At 41.8% G+C, this 20,239-nt stretch overlaps 1 protein-coding gene across 1 annotated transcript in view; it reads right to left on the bottom strand.

The window, feature by feature from the left end:
• Nucleotides 1–20,239, bottom strand: part of LOC126379349 (uncharacterized) — a 113,982-nt gene that overhangs the window by 8,983 nt on the left and 84,760 nt on the right. Inside the window, exons 3-14 of the mRNA XM_050028055.1 lie at nucleotides 11,507–17,151; nucleotides 9,709–9,838; nucleotides 8,825–8,939; nucleotides 8,447–8,522; nucleotides 7,901–8,044; nucleotides 5,918–6,068; nucleotides 5,125–5,210; nucleotides 4,641–4,799; nucleotides 3,524–3,673; nucleotides 2,429–2,555; nucleotides 1,831–1,939; nucleotides 319–404 (exon numbers count right to left, since the gene is read on the bottom strand). Coding sequence (XP_049884012.1) covers nucleotides 319–404; nucleotides 1,831–1,939; nucleotides 2,429–2,555; nucleotides 3,524–3,673; nucleotides 4,641–4,799; nucleotides 5,125–5,210; nucleotides 5,918–6,068; nucleotides 7,901–8,044; nucleotides 8,447–8,522; nucleotides 8,825–8,939; nucleotides 9,709–9,838; nucleotides 11,507–17,151 — 6,978 coding nt within the window. The remainder of the gene's footprint in view (nucleotides 1–318; nucleotides 405–1,830; nucleotides 1,940–2,428; nucleotides 2,556–3,523; nucleotides 3,674–4,640; nucleotides 4,800–5,124; nucleotides 5,211–5,917; nucleotides 6,069–7,900; nucleotides 8,045–8,446; nucleotides 8,523–8,824; nucleotides 8,940–9,708; nucleotides 9,839–11,506; nucleotides 17,152–20,239) is intronic.

Here is a 20,239-nt window from a genome sequence, read left to right as displayed (position 1 = left end):
TACATATTAATGCTCCTGGCCGTACATACAGATAGCCATACAAGTAGGTATGGGAGTTAGTGACACCGTAACGAATACTCAGGGGGATGATTCAGACCATGATTCTGAGTTGATATCAAGTGGAATTTCCTGGCGGAAAATTTATGAAAATCTTAGTCTTTTTTTAATTATCTTCAATTCCATACTTTTGCGACGGGATATTCCACTTGATGTCAACTCAGAATCATGGTCTGAATCATTCCTCAAAGTTTTCGTTACGATGTCACTAACTAATACGTCCCCTGTATATGGTCTAAGGATAAAGGAACAAATATTCACCTAAGTGCATTCTCTTCCTTCCCTTGTGGTGCGGTATCAAGGATGGCTTCACGTCTCGCAGTTGTGGGTTAATCAGTGGCTCTATTCTGCAATATAACAATTTATTTCAATCACCACAACATAGTGTATTCATTCAAGTTGTATTTGTGGGAGACACGGCTTCCGTGCCTCACTTATTATAAAGTTAGTAATTATTTAGAAGATATGAATGCATGGGATTAACTGTCTGAGAACTGATATTATGCAGCTAAATTACTCAATTGTATACCAATATTTTATGTTTATTTTTATTTTTTTAAAGAACGTCTAGGGCCCTGTGCCGAGGTTTTTCTTGCAGCTTCTTTTCCCCGGCTATACAGGTTGTGAGAAGCTGCAGTAGTTTTAGGCGGATGAGACGTTCGTTATGTAAAAATTGACGATTCAAAGTGTAACTATGTTACCTACTGAATAAAGATATTTTTGAATTTGAATTTGACTTAGCAGGGTCCACAGAATACCAGCGTCGTGGCTCGCGCCGCGGCTTATGCTGAGTGAGGCCCTTTTATAAAGGACACCACCACCATCCTTGACCAGTCCATACACTCAATTATTTGTATTTCTCGTGTATGTTGTTTTTATTATGTGTTTTGTTTGATTGTAAGTTGTGTGTTACTCCGTGTTTTAAATTATATATATGTTTTGTATTTGTTACTGTGGTGTCCCTTTATAATAAACGTTTCTTTCTTTCTTTCTAGTATCCTAATCTGTAGGTCTCTTCTTCTTGTCGTGTGGGTTGTGAGGTGGAATACCAACCTCATCAACCATGGCGTCAGGGTTATTACTGAGCCGCCAAAGGCCCCTGACATGGCTCATGTAACGATTACTCACAAAAATAGGACCCGGGACCAACGGCTTAACCTGCCTTCCGAAGCACGGATCGTCTTACTTTCAGACAATCAGGTGATCAGCCTGTAATGTCCTAACCAAACTAGGGATCACAAAATGATTTTTCTGATATGTCCCCACCACCATTTGTAGATTAGTATACATGTCGTGGCCAGATCTTAGAATTGATCATTTCATGATGTGTTCGACTATTTCATGAAATGGTCATTTTTCATGAAATTGCCAACTTAAGTTGGCAAAAATGAAATAATCAATTTTACGATCTGGCCACGACATCGATATAATATGCACGTTTTGTGCATATTGTTGTCCCGCCGACTATGCTCCAATAAAAACTCTATGGTATATATAAATTATTTTGCCATTGTTAGTGTAGTTTCACTTTGTTATATAGTTTTCAATATTAAGATAGTAGCGTTATTTTTATTGTTTAAGTCAGCGTTTGTCTTTGTACTGTCTTAGGCATCTGTGCATGTCCTTAGACCTTGTTAGTGCGCTCAATTTTTAATATTTTAATTCTGTTTTATATAGGTGGAAACCTGTTATTGGCTTAGTTTTTAAGTATAATATTTTTGCTATAGTTGTTAAGAGCTGTCTCCCAAATATTAAATAAATAAATGGTCTTACCTGTAAGCGATAGGGTCGTAGGGGTGGAATATGTTGAAGAAATTCTTGCAGGTCGGCAGGGAGAAGTCCATACCGAGAGAATCCACACCGCGGATACACTCGAATATTGCTGTTAACGACATAACATACATCACATAAGATTAATCAATGTGGAGGAAGCAAGAGGAGTGTGCCAGGATCGAAGCAAATGGAATTCCAAATTTGCCGCAGATGGCATTTACTACTCGGCCGGACAAATGGGGAGCGCTGAAGGCTCTCACCCGGTACAACGTTTAAGACAACAGGCCTGAGGGTGCCCAGTTGGGCGCGAACCTCGGCTCAGGGCGTCGTCTGACAGGAAAAATATTTGAAAGATTTAATCAACCCTAGTGGGTCGATATCGGGGTCCTGAAGTGTTTGGTGTCGCGAGCTGATTAGCTGCCTAGGCTAGAGTAATCGGGTCGTCGGGATGTAGGATGACAGTATCCCTGTATGCACTTTAGAAGTGCACCCAAAGACAACACCTCTGTTGGACTACTGCATATTATTGGAACAAAGGGATCTGGGCTATTGGGTTGGGGGGATAGCGGTAAGCGCTGATTGAGGGAATAGTACTCACCGATGGGGCTGCCCAGCGCGTACAGCGCGGTGGGCTTGAAGTCGAGCGCGGGGTATTGCACCGCGGGCTGGCCGGTGCCCGCTGCGCCGCTGACGTAGCGCTTGCTGCCGATCCCAGGCTGCGGGGGCTACAGAAGGCGCCTCATTAATGTGGGATAATGAAATAACTCGGGATATTTTTTAAAAGTCTTTCCTCCTTTTTGTGTTTTTTATTTTTTATGTCGTGTTTTTTTGTCTTTTCTTTTGTTTTTTTTTTGTCTTTTGTCAGTATCCCGATGACGTTACGTGATAGGTGGGACTCCCCCGTTCTAAAAAGGTGGATGGAGCTTCACACACTCTACTAACATTCTATGGCGCCAAAGAAGAGAAAAAAATATACTATGGAATTTGTCCGAAATAAACGATTTTGTATTTTATTTTTATTTTACTCCCTTTGCACCTTATAGAAAAACCAAAATCATCTCCCCCGTCCGACATCGCACCAAAGACTCCCCTTTTTTACTTTTTAAAACTGCCTTACGTCCCATTCATTAACCATCCTCCTTTCATACCATAAACAATAAAATTCCCATTCATCACCCCTCCATAGTATTCTCACATTCCTACATTAAAATTCCACAAGTTACACCCAAATACCACATCCCTGACACCTAAACACTATTTTTATCCCCCGACGCAAAAACGACGGGGTGTTACAAGTTTGACTTGTCTGTGTGTGTGAGTAAATGTGTATGTGTCTGTCTGTGGCATCGTAGCTCCCAAACGGATGATCAGATTTTAATACGGTTTTTTCGTTAGAAAGGTATATCAGTAGAGAGTCTAAAATATCCAAGTTGCAAAATGCCCAGGTCCCATAACATCCAAGTTGCAAAATGTGCAGGTCGCAAAATGTCTAAGTCGCAAAATGTCCAAGTCGCAAAATGTCCAAGTCGCAAAATGTCTAAGTCGCAAAATGTCCAAGTTGCAAAATGCCCAGGTCCCATAACATCCAAGTTGCAAAATGTGCAGGTCGCAAAATGTCCAAGTCGCAAAATGCCGAAGTCGCAAAATGTCCAAGTTGCAAATTGCTGGATTCTATACCCCATTGCTAACTCACCGGCGGCGACTGGTGGCACAGCAGGTCGTACAGGATGACGCTGCCCAGCGAGTGTCCCCCGAGCGACACGCCGCCCTGGAAGCCGGGGTTGCGCGCGCAGAACAACGCGTAGATACGGTTCAGCTCCAGGCATACCGTGTTGATTATCGTCTGTAACAAAATAGTCGTTTTTAAATAAATAAATAATAAATAAAAATAATGTTTATTTCTCTCACTAGCTTAGAACTTGAGTACAATATCCAATGAATACGGGTACAAAATTAATAAAGCAGGCGTGAGCCTGTGTTACAGATCACCAGGCCCCAACCTTCGGACATTACGGAATAGATAATATGCTTATACAGCGAGCTAATACTTTAAACGAGAAAGAACATTTTATACAAGAAAAATAAAATAGAAAAGAAGAAAAAATAAAATAAAATATAAGCTAATTATGTGGTGAATGTGTATGAGGTTTTATGTGAGTGTGTGAACATGTAAGTATGTGTGTGGGTGTGTAGAGTGTGTTTTTGACTAGAAGCCAAGCGATTGACAAATAAGGCACCGATTTTTTTTTAAATTCCAGACCCCATTGGCTTATCTTGAGGTTACTATAGACTTTTCAACAGCCAACTGGGTGTACAGTGTGTTAATAACATCGTAACGAATACTGAGGGGGATGATTCTGACCATGATTCTGATTTAATATCAAGTGGAATTTCCCGTCACAAAATTTCGGGAATGTGGGTTTCTTCACGATGATTTCCTTCACCTCTGAGCACGTGAATTATCACGTGCGTATCATTTATGATCCAAACATGAATTCGAAAACAAATTCGACAATCATTGCTTTAGGCCTGTGCTGGATTCGAACCTGTGACCTCAAAGTGAGAAGCAAGCGTTCTACCAACTGGGCTACCACGGCTCCTTACCTTATCGTGCTATCGTTTCGAAGAAGAAAAAAAGATTAATGCCTGAATGTCCAATCCTTGAAATGTCTTCATTCCTAAAACGCTGCAAATTCTTGAAATTCGCAAATTCCTTAAGTGAGGAAATATTGGAAATGTGCATAGGAATTTTCCAAAATTTAGGAACCCAAGGTCTTTGGTCTTACAACTTTGAACCCCCTCCCCCTCACCTGGCAGAAGACGGGGCTGGTGTAGAAGAGCACGTCGAGCACGGTGTCGTTGGTGAAGTTCCGCAGCCGCGGGATGCTGTCCAGCGTGATGCGCGCCAGACGCCGGTCCACGCCCGTCTCGCCCGAGTGCAGCGTCGCGTGCCACGAGATCGGGAGCACCTGGGGGGGTACGGCACACATTTAAATTATAAGCTGTAATACACACAATATAAAAGGAAATAACACACATCACGCACACACACACACACATCCTCAGTCTCTCTCACAAACGCATCCTCACTGTCTCTCATACACACACACGCACACACCCTCACTCTCTCTCTTCCTCACACACACACACACTGACACACACACACACACACACACAAACACACACACACACCCTCACTCTCTCTCACACACACACCCTCACTCTCTCTCACGCACACACCTTGGCACACACACACACGAACGAACACACGCACAGACATTAATACACACATACCTCGACTCGTCCCACAACGCCGCTGTCAAAGGAGTTCTTGTAATGAGACTGGATGAGCTGCAGACTCGTCGTTCTGAAGTCGTCCACTATAACATAAATGTAAACATAAATTCACGACTATATCATCAGCGATCCCGTGTAGAGTGAACATCTTCAAATACTGGTGTTATACTTAACAGAGATTCACAGACGATGTACTAGGATAACATAAGTCATAGTCATTTATTGATAATAATAATTACACGTCACAGATATTACAAAATTCAATGAAATTAAATATTACTACGGAATTCAATTACATTAAAATATATTATCAATTACAGGTCGTCAAAACTATAGAATACCTGCTCAATAAGCCATTTTTTAAATTTAAGTTTAAATATAGTACAATTCTTTGCTTGTATGATATGGTCAGGCAGTTTGATGTACACTCCCGGGGCCATGACATGCACAGTTTTCGCGCTCCTCCGGAGCCTATGAGGAACCCCGTCGAGTATATGCGCGTGCCGAGCATCGTGTCCTCGTCTGTCACCTCTGCAACTGTACAACTCTCTATTGTTGTACGCATAAAGAGCAGTCTGGTATATTAGTAAGCACGGAAACGTCATTATTTTAAATTTATTTAAGCCTGTAGAAGATCCTCAATATTGACTTCAAATTTTAAATTGTGGCACACCTAGGACACTTCATACAAAACACCTCGTTTTAAAGTAAGACCGAGGGGGCTGAGGTAATATAGCTGAGCCCCTGGTGCAGAGCGATTTCGATTCATTGGTATTGGTACGGGTCTTACCGACTTCCTCAACAGATCTGAACCGCATGTCACAGGCTGAGCCGACGCCATGGCACAGCAACAGCAGGTGGTCTATGCTTGAAGGCTCCACTTCTTCAATCTCTGATTCGTCGTAGCCGCGTCGAACGACACGGGGTCGCATCGTTGATTGCTGAACGAAGATGGTAGAGTTTGAAACTTAAACATAAGCTCATTTTGTCTCCTAAAACCTTTAAAACAAGACTGAATTCTTGGCTATGGGATCAACAATTTTATGACAATTAAAACACATAATAACGAGTTCCTACCGCGTTTAAAAGGGATATGAGGCTCCCGATATTTCGACACAGTTGCAAGTGCCATGATCACTGGATGACTGATGAGATTGGAGTGGAGTACGTAGATCCAATTTTATGACATAAAAGAGCTTATGACAAAACGACTCGTAATTGACAACATCATCGTCATTATCATCTCCCTAACGTTATCCCGTTTTCATAGGATCCGCTTACCTAACCTGAATATTTGACATGTCCGGTTTTTACAGAAGCGACTGCCTGTCTGACCTTCCAACCCGCGAAGGGAAAACCAGCCCAATACAGGTTAGGTCACATACATCCGAAATACATTCCTCGGGGATGTGGGTTTCCTCACGATGTTTTCCTTCACCGCCAAGTTTTCCTCTTTCCGATCTTTAGGGAATAAATATAATACTATGATTTTATAGTTAAACGCTTTAAATGAATTGCTCCGATGTGGCTTTTTTAATCTATCTGGCCATCCTGTCTAATACTACACGGGGTGTTAGTGACACCGTAACGAATACTGAGGGGATGATTCAGCTCACGATTCTGAGTTAATATCAAATGGAAATTTCAGGGTTTTCAACTAACAATCTTCTCCTTCTGGTGCCTGTACTCGCCAGCTCCGTGCACCAGCATCACCAGGTGGTCGATCTTCTCGGGCTGGTCGCGCGACACCCTGATCTTGGGGGGGTTACGGTATACACGCTTGCCGAATGCGAATATTTGGGGGAGCTGTGGAAAAGGTGGAAGCGGGATAGGGTTAGGAAAAGGTTAGGTTAGGCGATTATCCTGCCCTCATACGGTAAAAGACCGTTAAAGTTAAAAACGTCATAGGTTTATTTTCATATTTTTTTTTTACCTTTGATGGGTTTACTCTTCGCCCCAGACTTGCCCGAAGGCATTGACGAGGCCTAGGATGGATCTCGTCCAGAAGGTGCCTGTTCACTCTGGCCTTGAAAGCACCCGGGTTATATGCGTTCGGAAATACAGAAGACGGCAGAGAATTCCACTCCCAACTCCATAAACACAAACAAACTTGTTGACTACTTGGAAACTACCCTATTGCCTCTTCTCTTACTAAACTTCAAAATGTCTACCGTATCTTTGAAACTAATAAAAATACACCGATCAGATGACGCAGCTTCCTTTACTGAATCTGATGGTATCATTAGTTCAAAAACTTCCAAATGTCACTTAACTGCCTTTTTCCGTAGGATGTCATTTTTTTTTGACGTGACTTATTGTAGTGGCATTAACTACTTGGCCGGACAAATGGGGAGCGCTGAAGGCTCTCACCCGGTATAAAGTTTAAGACAACAGGCCTGAGGGTGCCCAGTTGGGCGCGAACCTCGGCTCAGGGCGTCGTCTGAGAAGAAAAATATTTGAAAGAATTAATCGACCCTAGTGGGTCGATAGAGATAAGCGCCGAATGAGGGAAATCGTCGACCACGTTGGCGGGGTCGGTATCGGGGTGCTGAAGTGTTTGGTGTCGCGAGCTGATCAGCTGCCTAGGCTAGAGTAATCGGGTCGTCGGGATGTAGGATGACAGCATCCCTGTATGCACTATAGAAGTGCACCCAAAGACAACACCTCTGTTGGACTACTGCATATTATTGGAACAAAGGGATCTGGACTATTGGGTTGGGGGTTAGTGGACCGGGAAAGTGGGGCTTAGGGGGATTATTATTAACATAGGTACCGGCGGGGCGCTGAAGGCGTCAGTGGCGCTGCCCTGGAGGAAGTGCACCATGACAGCGGGGCCGTGCATCACCACCATTTCGTTGTTGGGAAGCACCAGTCGCCGATGCCACTCGCCTGTCGTCATACCGTGGCGGTACTCCTCCTGGTGGACGAAGAATTCTATTTAATAACCATAACCGTAACAGCCTCTGTGGTTAGACCGTTAGGCTCACGATCTGGAGGCCCGGTATTGATTCCCGATGGAGACATTGTCGAAGTCACTTTGTGTGACTGTCCTTTGTTTGGTAAGGACTTTACAGGCTTGATTCACCCGATTGTCTGAAAAAAGTAAGATGATTCCGTGCTTTGGTGCGTACGTAAAGCCGTTGGTTCCGGCTATTAGCCGTAAAAACATCTCTTGTGAAGCTCACACTCACCGAAGTGTATCCTATAAAAAACCGACAGACAAGCCACCCTTTCGAAGAAAGAAGGAAAGAAACTGATTGGTGAATATTTGTGTTACGTGTGATATTTTTATGTTTCTAGTATATATACCTCTAATTACCTCTAATTTTTCCGCGACGGTTTCTGTATACGGCACATATCTGGCGTCTGTCGTGCCTTTGTAGAACCAGCTACATCTGAAAACACACACCACAGGGTTCTTCATTAACAGATATCTCTCTTAAATTGATGACGTATCGAAGGGCTCGGCTTGGATTAACACCGAAAACAGGCGAAGTCTTATCGAACACGTAGAGTTCTTCCTCCTGGGATTTGTCGACACGGCTTATCATGTTGTTGTATATCTCGGACTTAATCTGCGCTGTGTTCCTCGTCATCTTTGTCATCATCAGCCGAAGGTTCAATGACCAATTCCTCGTTTAAAGAAAAGTCTTTCTTAGTGCCACAAGGTGCTTGACAAGCTGGTGGTACGACTTACCGTCTGACATTAGTGGGTTTGTCGGTCCAGTACACCGGAAACCGAAGTCGTCCAGTTACGTTCACGTCGTATCTGCCACCGTCAGTAGCCACCAGGGTGTCCTCGCTCAGGTTAGCTGTGGAAAATCAGAAGTCAGAATCATTTATTCAACGTAATTATCATGGATAAACTTGTTAATTTAACATTTTTGAATCTACGTCATTTCGCAAGGTGTTATGAGGAGAAGAAATGACAAGAAACTGCAACAGCAACACATCTTTTAAATCAATGTGGGTATATATTACAAGTTATTTAATAAGTATTAAATGTGTTTACATTTAATACCAGGCATTATTATAATTTAGGTAATCTGGGAGTCTTCAAGCATCCACCCATCATAAATTAAAAAAAAATATTTTTTGAAATAAGGACAATTTGTTCATGTGAGGTTTCTCGGATGGCTCGTAACTTAAAGTGCAAGTGCGGCACTGTTCCCCATACGATGGAACATCTTACATCGTGTCCTGCGTGCCCGAACACCTGCACGCAGGAGGATCTGATGAGCGCTGCAGATAGCGCCATACTTGTTGCCAAGTTTTCGGCTGATACTATTTAGTTTGCCATCGACTCGATCATCATTGGCGCACTTTGCGATCCCTGGTTTAGTTAGGACATTACAGGCTGATCACCTGATTGCCCGAAAGTAAGATGATCCGTGTTTCGCAAGGCACATGAAGGCGTTGGTCCCGGTTACTACTTACTGATGTAAGTATGTAGTCGTAACACGAGCAGAGGAGTCAGGGGGAGGTTGGTATTCCACCTCACAACCCACACGATAAAAAGAAAACATACATAAATATATGGGCTATAATAAGGGTGGATAATACGTGGTAGTAAATACTCACGGCTGTTGAAGGCCTCCTCGAGAGCCCGGGAGTCGTTGACGGAGAACCCTCGCCAGGTGGACTTGGAGTCCACGTCGACGCGGTAGAACCAGTGGTGCTTCACTGGAGAGTACTCCATGGAAGACCGGTTCTGAACAATGAAGGTATTACCGTGAAATAGTAAGTAAAGAAAGCCTCTGTGGTTAGAGCATTGGGCGATCTGGAGGTCCGAGATCGATTCTGGGGCATGGTCGTAAATCACCTTTGTTTGGGTAGACATTGGTGAAAAACAGCCTCTCTGGTCTAGTGGTTAGAGTATTGGGCTCACGATCTTGAGGTTCGGGTTCGATTCCCGATGGGAGCACGGTCGTAAATCACCTTTGGCTAGGACACTGCTGAATCACCTGGTTATCCCAATAACTAGAATGATTCTCACGTTATCACGTTAGAGCTATACAGCGCCATCTATTTTTTTTTTAGGGAACGTGGCCTGGATAGTTCCTAGTTGAATTTACATCTGGTTGTCATTTGCTTTTTTTTTAACAAACGACTAATTGTAATATGCAGGTCTTTGATAGTGAGTTTATTAGTCTATTGCTTTATTTTTTCATTTATTTTGGCATAAACAGTCATTTATACAAATAAGCAAAGAAGAAAACGAATGCTCAAAAAGTCCTTTCATCATCATCATCTCCCAAGCATTATCCCGTTTCTGACTGGGTCCGCTTACCTAACCTGAAGATTCGACAGGTCCGGTTTTTTACAGAAGCGACTGCCTGTCTGACCTTCCAACCCGCGAAGGGAAAACCTTACATATAAAATGCAATTTAGGGAATATTTAAATTGTTTTAAAGAAAACACATTTAGTTAAATCAGGAACATTTTAGTACATTGTTTTAAGTTTACGCGGTTATTATCATAATTAAAGCACATAATGGCCCCGATTCCTGCAGACATCTCTTAATTTTACTTTAAGTTATACCTGTCATTTTCTTATCCGCCGAAAAGGAAAGGGACGGATGATTGACAGCTCTTAATTTTAGGAAGAATGAGTAAATAAATGAATAACCCGGGCGAATTTTTAGACGGTTGTTTTAGATTTGTGCTTAAAATTGACGTGTGTTCCATAAATTTTATGCTTGTCGATTACCCGTCCCTTTCCTTTTCGGCGGATAAGAAAATGACAGATATAACCTAAAATAAAATTAGATGGTATTTACAGGAATTAGCACCAATAACGGGTTCTTACCACGTTTAAATGGGGATATGAGACTCCCGATATTTCGACACTGTTGCAAGTGCCATGATCACGGGATGACTGATGAAATTGGAGTGGAGTACGCGGTAAGAACCCGTTATTATGTGCTTTAACATTTTAGTAACCACAAAAAAATTAACACTTGTCCAGGGATACGTGTGAAGACCTCGACAGTCGCAGAGGGTAAGGGTGAACCTAGTAGACGATCCAATTTAATGAAAACAAGGTTTCTTGATGAAAATCGTCCATAACATCCGATTGCGAGTTTTCAGAAAGGAGTTTACATGGTATTCAGCATAAGACGGCGATTTACGAAAAAAATAAAAATAAAGGTAACAAAAAACTAGTAGCGAATTATAACGTAATATAAATAGTGTTGGTGACATCGTAACAAAAACTTTGATATCAAGGGTTAATGAAAACACTAAAATTGACATGAATTTTCTGACAGGAAACTCCACTTGATATCATCTCGGAATCATGGTCTGAATCATTCCTTAAAGTTTTCATTACGGTGTCGCTAAGACCTCGTGTGCACTACAGTACTTAAAAAACCCGTACCTCAGTCATCATTGTGACCCCTTCATTAGTCTCTTCGTCCGCACTACTATCAAAGTTGACCGCAACAGAGGTCCTAGTATCACATTCTTTGACCCCCTCCATGATATTGTCTTTCTTAGCTTCCGAGTTACCATCCATACACTTCCTAACTTTGAAATCTGTTAAAACATCATGGTTAATATTGTCCAGCTTCCTAACGTGCCCTGCAGTTAAGTTACAGCAGTGTTTACATCTATTAATTATGTTCCTCAACGTCTTATCATCTCGAGAAGTTTCTAAATCGGAATCGAAATCATCGTCTTGTTTTTCTTTCTTATAATCAGGTTCGCCCTTATTTAGGTCTTTTACTAAATTAGCATTATCGTATTCTATCGTGAAATAATTTACAGTTCTTACAACTGTCTCTGGTTTGAATTCAGCGTTTTGAACATTAGTTAAATCATGCATTAAGTTTAGATTGGCTAGATATTGTTCTTGTGGAATGTTAAAAATGTTTGCATTTATACGTTGGATTGGGTAATTATCGGGTTTAATATTTGTGCTAGATTGACCGTCGCTAGTTTTGCTTGGTTGTCGATAGTGGTTTTGACTCTGGCTTAACTCAAAAAAAGTCTTCGAGTGATCAGCTTTCGCGGGAGCCGAGAAGTAACTAGCTAGTCTATTGAATTGATTATCATTTTTGTCCGCTTTTTCAACATTTTCCACGCTGGCGCCGAAGAAATTTATGGGATCTGGCAGAGGTTGGGATTGGATTTTAAGATCTACTTTGGGCTTTTCGAAAAGTGGTATCTGACGTGTGACTTCATCAGTTTTCGCTCCAAAAATAGGTTTTTCTAATTCTATAGTAGGACAAGGTTTAACATCAGGCTCATCTACGCTTGAAATTTTGACTGTTTCCGCAGACATGTCTTCAATTATGGCTTTGATTCCAAAAGCAGTAGCAAAGTCTGGCAACTTCTTTTCTCTTTCAATTGCTTTGTCAACATATCCAGATGCAAGTGAGGTGGTAACACACGTAGCAAAATCTGTCACATTCTGTGCCATACTAAACGTTGGAGAATACGTGAATTTCGTCTGTGTTGATGTTTCAGGTATACTCGGTGGTGGTACATCATTCCTGTGTATATTGTGAGCGCTAAGTCTCCTCTGAAACTCTTCCTCGAACCCTGGCGGTATCCTCATCACGTTTGGTGAAGTCAAAGAGTTTCTATAATGCGTCTCCACCGCATAGTTTCCCGTGTCAAAATATGACGCCATATGTATCGAAGGGCTCGGCGCTGATTTTACACCAAAAACAGGCGAAGTCTTATCGAATACGTCGACTTCTTCCTTCTTCTGGAATTTGTCGACACGGCTTGTAAATGAGTCTAGATCTCGGACTTTATCTGCGCTATGTTCCTCGTCATCTTTGTCATCGTCAGCCGAAGGTTCAATGACGAATTCCTCGAATAAAGGAAAGTCTTTGTTAGCGTCTTGTTCTATAGAATGTACGTCAATGCCTTCAGACTTAGTGTCATATTCTTCGGGCGGTGCTGTAGGTATACTCATCTGTCTAGGCAAAACTATCGGTGTATCTTTCTGCGACATATTGTACTCAGCCTTTATCTCATCGTTAGCTTTCGCTACGTTCGCAGTTACTGTGTCACTGCCGAACAATCCAATAGAATCGGGATGGATAGGCAGGTTGTAATTATGTTCCGAACTCTTCGTTTGATAAGGCAACGTGTAGTTACGATCTTCGTGTGTTTTTGGAGAATATTGCACGTCATCCGTAGACCAACCGTAAGGTCGAATAGTCAGTTGTTCATCATCTAACAGTTCAGTAGCCGACTGCACTTGAATAGTCTCAATCGTTTCTTCAGTAATGTGTGATATTTCCTCACACTGAGAAGTATCGAAATCCGTTACATCTGTCACTACAGGACTGGCTTCCGTCAAAGGTACTTCAACGGGGTTCAGAAGCTGTATTGGCGATGTTATGTTTTCAATTAGCTGCGTCGTCAAGTCATCGATCAGTTCATTTTCTTTCTCTTCAGGTTTGTTGACTTCGCGACATGTTTCGCAAATGTTCAATCCATCATCGTCACCTATATTGTCATCAGGTGCTTCACGGTTTTCAAAGGACGCATCAGTGGTTGGATTGAATTCTTCATCTTCTTTAGGTGTTTCATGTATGCTCATACTTTTCATTTCGTCTTGCAAATCTTTCAGTTCTTTAGTTTTATCGGCAAGCATGTTTGATAGTCCAAACAGTGCAGTAGATGATATATCTAATTGAGGTGAATCTTTACACATGTTTTCTTTTAGAACTTCGGCACTTCTCGCTAGTTCTTGGAATATGTCGCTTTGGTTATTATCAGAAGCTAATGAGAAATTAGAAAATAAGCCACCGTCTGGATGCATTCGGTTTCCACTTAGAGAACCGAAAAAATCGACTGCATTATCTTGAATGTTGAACATTATCTTCTGTACATCGGTACGTTTCGTTTTTTCTTGTATATTAGATTCTTCATCTTCTGTCTTGTCTCTTGGAGTGCTATCCTCAGGGTAGGATTTTAACTGTTCGCTTTGAATTCCTGAATGGGCTTGTAGATTGATCGGTGGTGTACTAAAGAAGCTAGCTGCCGCGTCACGGTCGACCGCCTTCTCTTTTATATTCGTTTGATTAGAAGGAGAAATATCAACTACTTGAACATCACCCTGTTTTAAGATCTGAAGTAAATCAGAGTGAGTACTATCGAATAAGTTCTTAGCTGACGAGTCTGTTCCTATTAGAGCAATTATTTGTCCTACATGTTGAGTATTTGATATACTCTCACCAGTTTTAAATGCTCTTTGAGGCGCATTTAGTCCTACGTTTAACTGTAAACTAGAAAACATGCTTGTTGGTACAGTAAATCCTATTTCAGCTTTCTCGATTGATGATCGAGATGTTTGTAATACATTTACTGAAGTATTTGTTTCAGTCGGTGGTGGATTTTCTTGTCGACTATCGAAGAAACTCTTAGCCGACGTATTTAAATTATCTTGAGCAGAGTTCTGAGTATTCAATGTACTTTGAACTGTAGGCACTGTTCCTGGAACATTCTCTATATTTTGTGATAATAGATTCTGTACAGGATCAAATAAATTCTTCGCTGCAGGCTCAGCTTGTGATTGGTCGATATTTTGAGCTGCAGGTTGTGATTCTGGTATATTCATTGAAATAGTAGGATGAGTCGCTGTTGGTATGTATGGTTTCAGATTGTCTTGTGAGTATTGTGGTGGTAGGGCCGAATCTGGTAGTACGTTAGAGTCTAAGTGCTGTTGGCCGTGCCCTTGACGTAAATCTGTATTGCCTTGTCCAACTGTTTGTTGATGTTGGACGTTACCAGTTGAGATGGGTTGATAAGTCACCGCTGCGTTTACATTAGTTTGATAGTTAGCACCCGTATAGTAATCACCAACGCTCGGCGCGGTATTTTGATAGTAATTGTAAGTATCTTGGTTTTGGTAAAAATTCTGATTCTCCTGGTCGTAACTATATTGTTTCTGATTAGGTGTTTGGTAGTTATATGCTTGGTTAGACCCTGATGCGGGCTGTTCGCCGGTCGGGACAAATATTTCGAAATTGCTACTCTGACTTGGCCCGTAATGCTGTTGAGCGTAAGGCGTAAACTGCTGTTGCCCATAAGTCACATTATCCTGTACACCAGTTGTGTCTTTCCTGGTTTCATTGTACCCAGGATCGAAGAACGTAGTCACGCTATTCTGGATCTTATTGATATCTATAGAGCTGAGCTTAGATTTTAAAGACCCAAAGAGGCCGAATCCGCTGGATTCTTGCTTAGACGGTTCATTATAAGTTTCAGTTATCGGCCTGCTCATGTCAAAAGCGGTATTATATTGCGGCATTTGCTGTTGGGGTTGATTTAGTTCAAACGGTGCATGGCTAGGGGCCGTTGGTCGGCTTATATCAAACGGCACTGATTGCTCAGTAGGAGCTACTGGTGTGACGGTATTACTTGCTTGCGGTGTAAACAGAGCACCTTGGAAAGGTCCAGTATCCACCGGCGCGATGACTGGTTTCACATTATTGCTTATTGCACCAACTCCTTCTATAGGACCTGCATAGTACTGTGGTCTCTTCTTTGTCATTCTGAAATTGACAGCACCTGAAGCTTTTGGCGGTTCTGGCACGGCGGGTTTCGGTGGTTCAGGAGTACCCTGAACAATAGGTAGTTTGGTTTGAATGTCGTTTGGTGGATATTCATTATTTTGCGCAGGTGTAGCGGTTGGGTTGAAGAACGCTGGTGGCGCAACTTGAGAAGTCGGATTGAAAACCGATGGTACTGTTGGTGGCATTTGAGAAACTGAAGTCATTGGGACCGCGGTAGGACTGAAAAGGGTAGGTGGAACCGCGGGCGGTTCACTAAATGCTTGTGCGTTGTTTGGCTGGAACATTAGCGGTGTCACCGAAGATTCCAATGGCTTTGATTGCGGATTGTTGATAGCCACTGAAGACGACGAAGCTGGTACACTCATCGGCGTAAATATTGATGGAGAAACAGTCGCTTGCTTAAGACCTGACGACTGTTGTTTTAAACCTGTTGCTACAGACGATGGCGAAATACTTGGCTGGGTAAATGTTTGTGCAACGTTTTTTTCTTCAGCATGTGGCACTATCGGTACTGACTTCGGTGGTGGAGGCAAATTTTGCAAACCTATTGGCCCTTGAGGTGGAAAATTCATTGCTGGCGAAGTAGATGGCTGATTGAATGGAGTAAAAGCAGATTGACTCGATCGCGGTTGAGCTGTTACCAATCCAGAAGCGTCCTGTGACGTTTTATCTACAGTAGTTTCTGGCATGACTGGCGTAAATATGTTCTCAGTGAATGAAGGAACTGGAGGTGTTTGATTCGAAGGTTGTTTAGCTGATATACGCCTAGCGACAGAAGGAGGTAGTATTGATTTACCAGCGCTAAGGCTATCTTTTCGAGGTAGATTTGCGAACATCGGTGGTGGTGGAAGGACTGAGTTGGCCACTTGGCTAGCAACACTTGTATTTGTGTTATACGATTGTGGTGGTAGAACAGTCTGACTAGTATTTTGCTCAACAAAGAAATTTAGCTCAATTTCAGAAGGTTGACTATTTGTTTTATCTACTGGAATGTTTTGCGCTGTTACACGTGGCTTATTTACATCTATTCGGTCACTTGTTTTCGTAATGTCGACCATCTGCTGTGGCGCCTGACTTTCAACTGGATTGGTAAAATCAACAGCTTTATTCGGTTGATTATACTGACTTGTATCCGGGATGAAATATGATGGGACGTTACTTTGATTTCCAACGTTATGTAGGATCGGGTTTTCAATGGATTTTTCTGGATCAGTACTGAATTGAGGATTTTGTGCGTCGACATTCATGTTTGGTACGAAATACTGAGGTATAGTTTGATTTGCTGGCATGGTTTGACTTAATGGAGGCATGTGTGGACCCGACGGTGGCATACTCTGACTCGATTGTGGCATGTTTAGACCCAAAGGAGGCATATTTTGGGTCATCAGCGGCATATTTTGGTAGGGCGATGGTGCACAATCTCCTGACGATAACCCTGGTATCTGTGCGTACTTTTTCTTCGGCGGGAGTCGGTAATTGGCGGTACCTGCAACAAGAAATCAGCAGTTTAGCGTCATGTTCATGTCAGAATGTCCCCTAATTGCTTGATTGGTTCCTGTTGTGGGTATAACTTGGTTGGATACGCTGGGAATCTGAATTTCAGATACAGATTGGATACGGATTTAAGAATGATTATTATACCGGATAAGGTTACGGATATTATTTTTAAGGAATTTCAAAAGTGAAATACAAATAGGTAATAAAGTGGTTTTATTTATAACGACAAGTTATATAAAATGTTATGACGACAAAAGAAGATAAAAGGAAAAATGCGCGCGGCTTGTGTGTCGGCACGGGCAGCGGCCGGCCGATCATAACAACTTGTCATAACGAGTCTCAATTAGGCTCCGCCCTTATGCGATATTATCCGAAACTTTTATTTCGGATTCAGTTACGGATGATTTTTATGTCGGATATCCGATAATTTCGGTTACTCTCTAAGATCCCTGAATAATATACACCAGCAGGCCTAGTTCGCTATGTAAGCACGACCCGACGCGAAATTTTAAAATTTAAAAATAAACAGCGGGCTTAGCACCGTAAGCACGCGACTCTTTCTCGCCGCGACAGAGATCATCTGTCTCTTTCTGTGCGGTACTGTGAGAGAGTGACGGGTGACGTATATCGAGGCGAGAAAGAGTCGCGCGCTCCGTATTTTTCGGGGGATAAGAAAATGACAGGTATAACTTTAAATAAAATTAGACGGTTTGTATTGGAATCAGTACCAAAGTAGCCATTCTCTCTCTCTCTCTATTTAAGAGCTGCGCTCTTGTCGGTGGAGTAACCGCCATTCCTCTCTTCTTCCCGCCAAAACCTTCACCTCCCGATACGACACGACCTGCACCTTCTCTTTTATTTGTTTCATAAATGTTATCCTAAGTAGCCATTAAAGTGAGACAATTTATTCCTCACATCGTGAAGTGCGCTGTACTTGCAAGACCAGTTTGTCTAGATATCTTTAATACTAGACTTGTGGTTTTCCAGATCTGTGAGTAGTAGGTGCAGCCTGGTCGCCCGTCGGGTCGGTAGTCGATTCCATTGACTCACGACAAATTGTGGCTTTTTCAAAGCTTCTTGTTAAAGGGCTTATTTTGAAATTCTTCCCCTTCTTTCTGCTGACCAACCTCATATGTATATCATTCATAAGAGGAACCATAATTGGGTAGTCCTAGGTCAAAGACATTCTGATGACTAAAGATAGACAGAACTTAAAACTGTTGAAAACCATTAGCTTTTTTCTATTTAACTTATTTATGATATATTATTTTATGACGTTGAGCCGTGGTAGCCCAGTTGGCAGAACGCATGCCTCTCACTTTGAGGTCGCAGGTTCGAATCCAGGACAGGCCTAAACCAATGATTGTCGAATTTGTTTTGAATTTATATTTGGATCATAAATGATTATAAAGTGCTCAGCGGTGAAGGAAAACATCGTGAGGAAACCCACATTCTCGGGAAATGCATTTTCGAAGGTATCTGACCAGGTTAGACAGGCAGTCGCTTCTGTAATAAACTGGACCTGTCAAAGCTTCAAGTTAGGTAAGCGGACCCTGTGAAAAACGGGATAACGTACTGACGGCACAGTGTGCCTTTTCATACAAATTACATAGTAATTTCTTGTTTTGACGTTTAGTAAAAACTAACCTATTTTACTTCTGACGTGCCGCGCCTAACAACGTACCCGCGCACACGCCACGTAAAGCTGTAATCTCCCGCCATTTATTTATGACAGTCATAGTGTAAAGTGTGATGATTTAATACTCCTCATTCAAAACTATTTATTACTATTTAAATATATGTTGTTAATGTGCAACGCTAGTACACACGCAATACAATGTTAATGTCGACAAGCGTGTAAAACCGGCCAAGTGTGAATCACGCACGAAGGGTTCCGTATACACTTTGGTACCATGTCACAGTAACTTTTAAAATTAGGAGGTGTCTGCAGAAATCGGGGCCAATACCAAGTTCTTACCGGCTTAATCAGGGATATGAGACTCCCGATATTTCAACGCTGTTGCAAGTGCCATGATCACGGGACGACTGATGAAATTGGAGTGGAGTAGGTAGATTCATGGTATAAGAAGACCAGGTATGCTCAATCCTATGACAAGCCGCCATTGCTAGCCCATTGATGACGTAAGTGTTACCATTCAATTGGTATCTCCAACATTTCAAGGACGAAATTAAGTGAATTACTGACTAATGTTTTTTTTCCTTTGTGTTTTGCCGCTAGTGTAACGGGTTCGTTTGGACCAGGTCAGAATCAGAACACTTTAACGCGTAGTTGGACGTGACGAAGTTACGTATGTTTATGTATTTAATTACTATTACTTGTCACATATATAAAAAAATAGTAAAAGTGAGCAAAAGATTTATTTTACTAAAAGTTCAAAAATTACTTAAACAGTAAATATAAAAACATTGGTCGTGGGTAATTTATTTATTACGAAATGGCAACACATGGCGGGATGACGTCAGCTGGGCTAACCTTGAAATGTCAACTGACAGTTTTGAGCATACCTGGTTTTCTTATACCATGGGTAGATCCACAATTTTCTAAGGGCAAACATATCTGTCTGGCTTTTTGGCGGGAAACGGGAACGGGACAGTTGCTTTGTTCATTGAATAATCTAAATAATTAATACGAAGTGGTGTTTTGTGGTTAATGATCGCATTAAGTTAGTCGGAAGACATTTGCGAGTGTTATTATATTGGAGTATTCAAGGAACAAAGTGTATCTGCCTATTTTCGCTTCGTGGCAGGAAGCCGCTTCATAACTCGAAAGTTTATGCGGACTTTTGAGTTAATTCGTTTGGGGTTCGGAGCAGGAGTCTACTCCGAGGGTGGGGGCTTAGGTTTCATCATCATCACCTTTCATAATTTCATTATTCATCAAGAAAAAAATACGTAAGACACAAGACGTGACACAACTACAACAATATATTATGAAATTAATTTTATTATATTTTAAAAGGAAGTAAATTATTATTATAAAAGAACGGCATGCATTTTGTTACACTTCCGTTTTGCATCAATTATTTTATGTTAATAGAAACAGAATTGTATTATTT

Source organism: Pectinophora gossypiella, chromosome 29 (genome assembly GCF_024362695.1).
Source record: "Pectinophora gossypiella chromosome 29, ilPecGoss1.1, whole genome shotgun sequence".
NCBI classification, from domain to species: Eukaryota; Metazoa; Arthropoda; class Insecta; order Lepidoptera; family Gelechiidae; genus Pectinophora; species Pectinophora gossypiella.
This window is presented reverse-complemented; position numbering and strand designations above follow the sequence as displayed.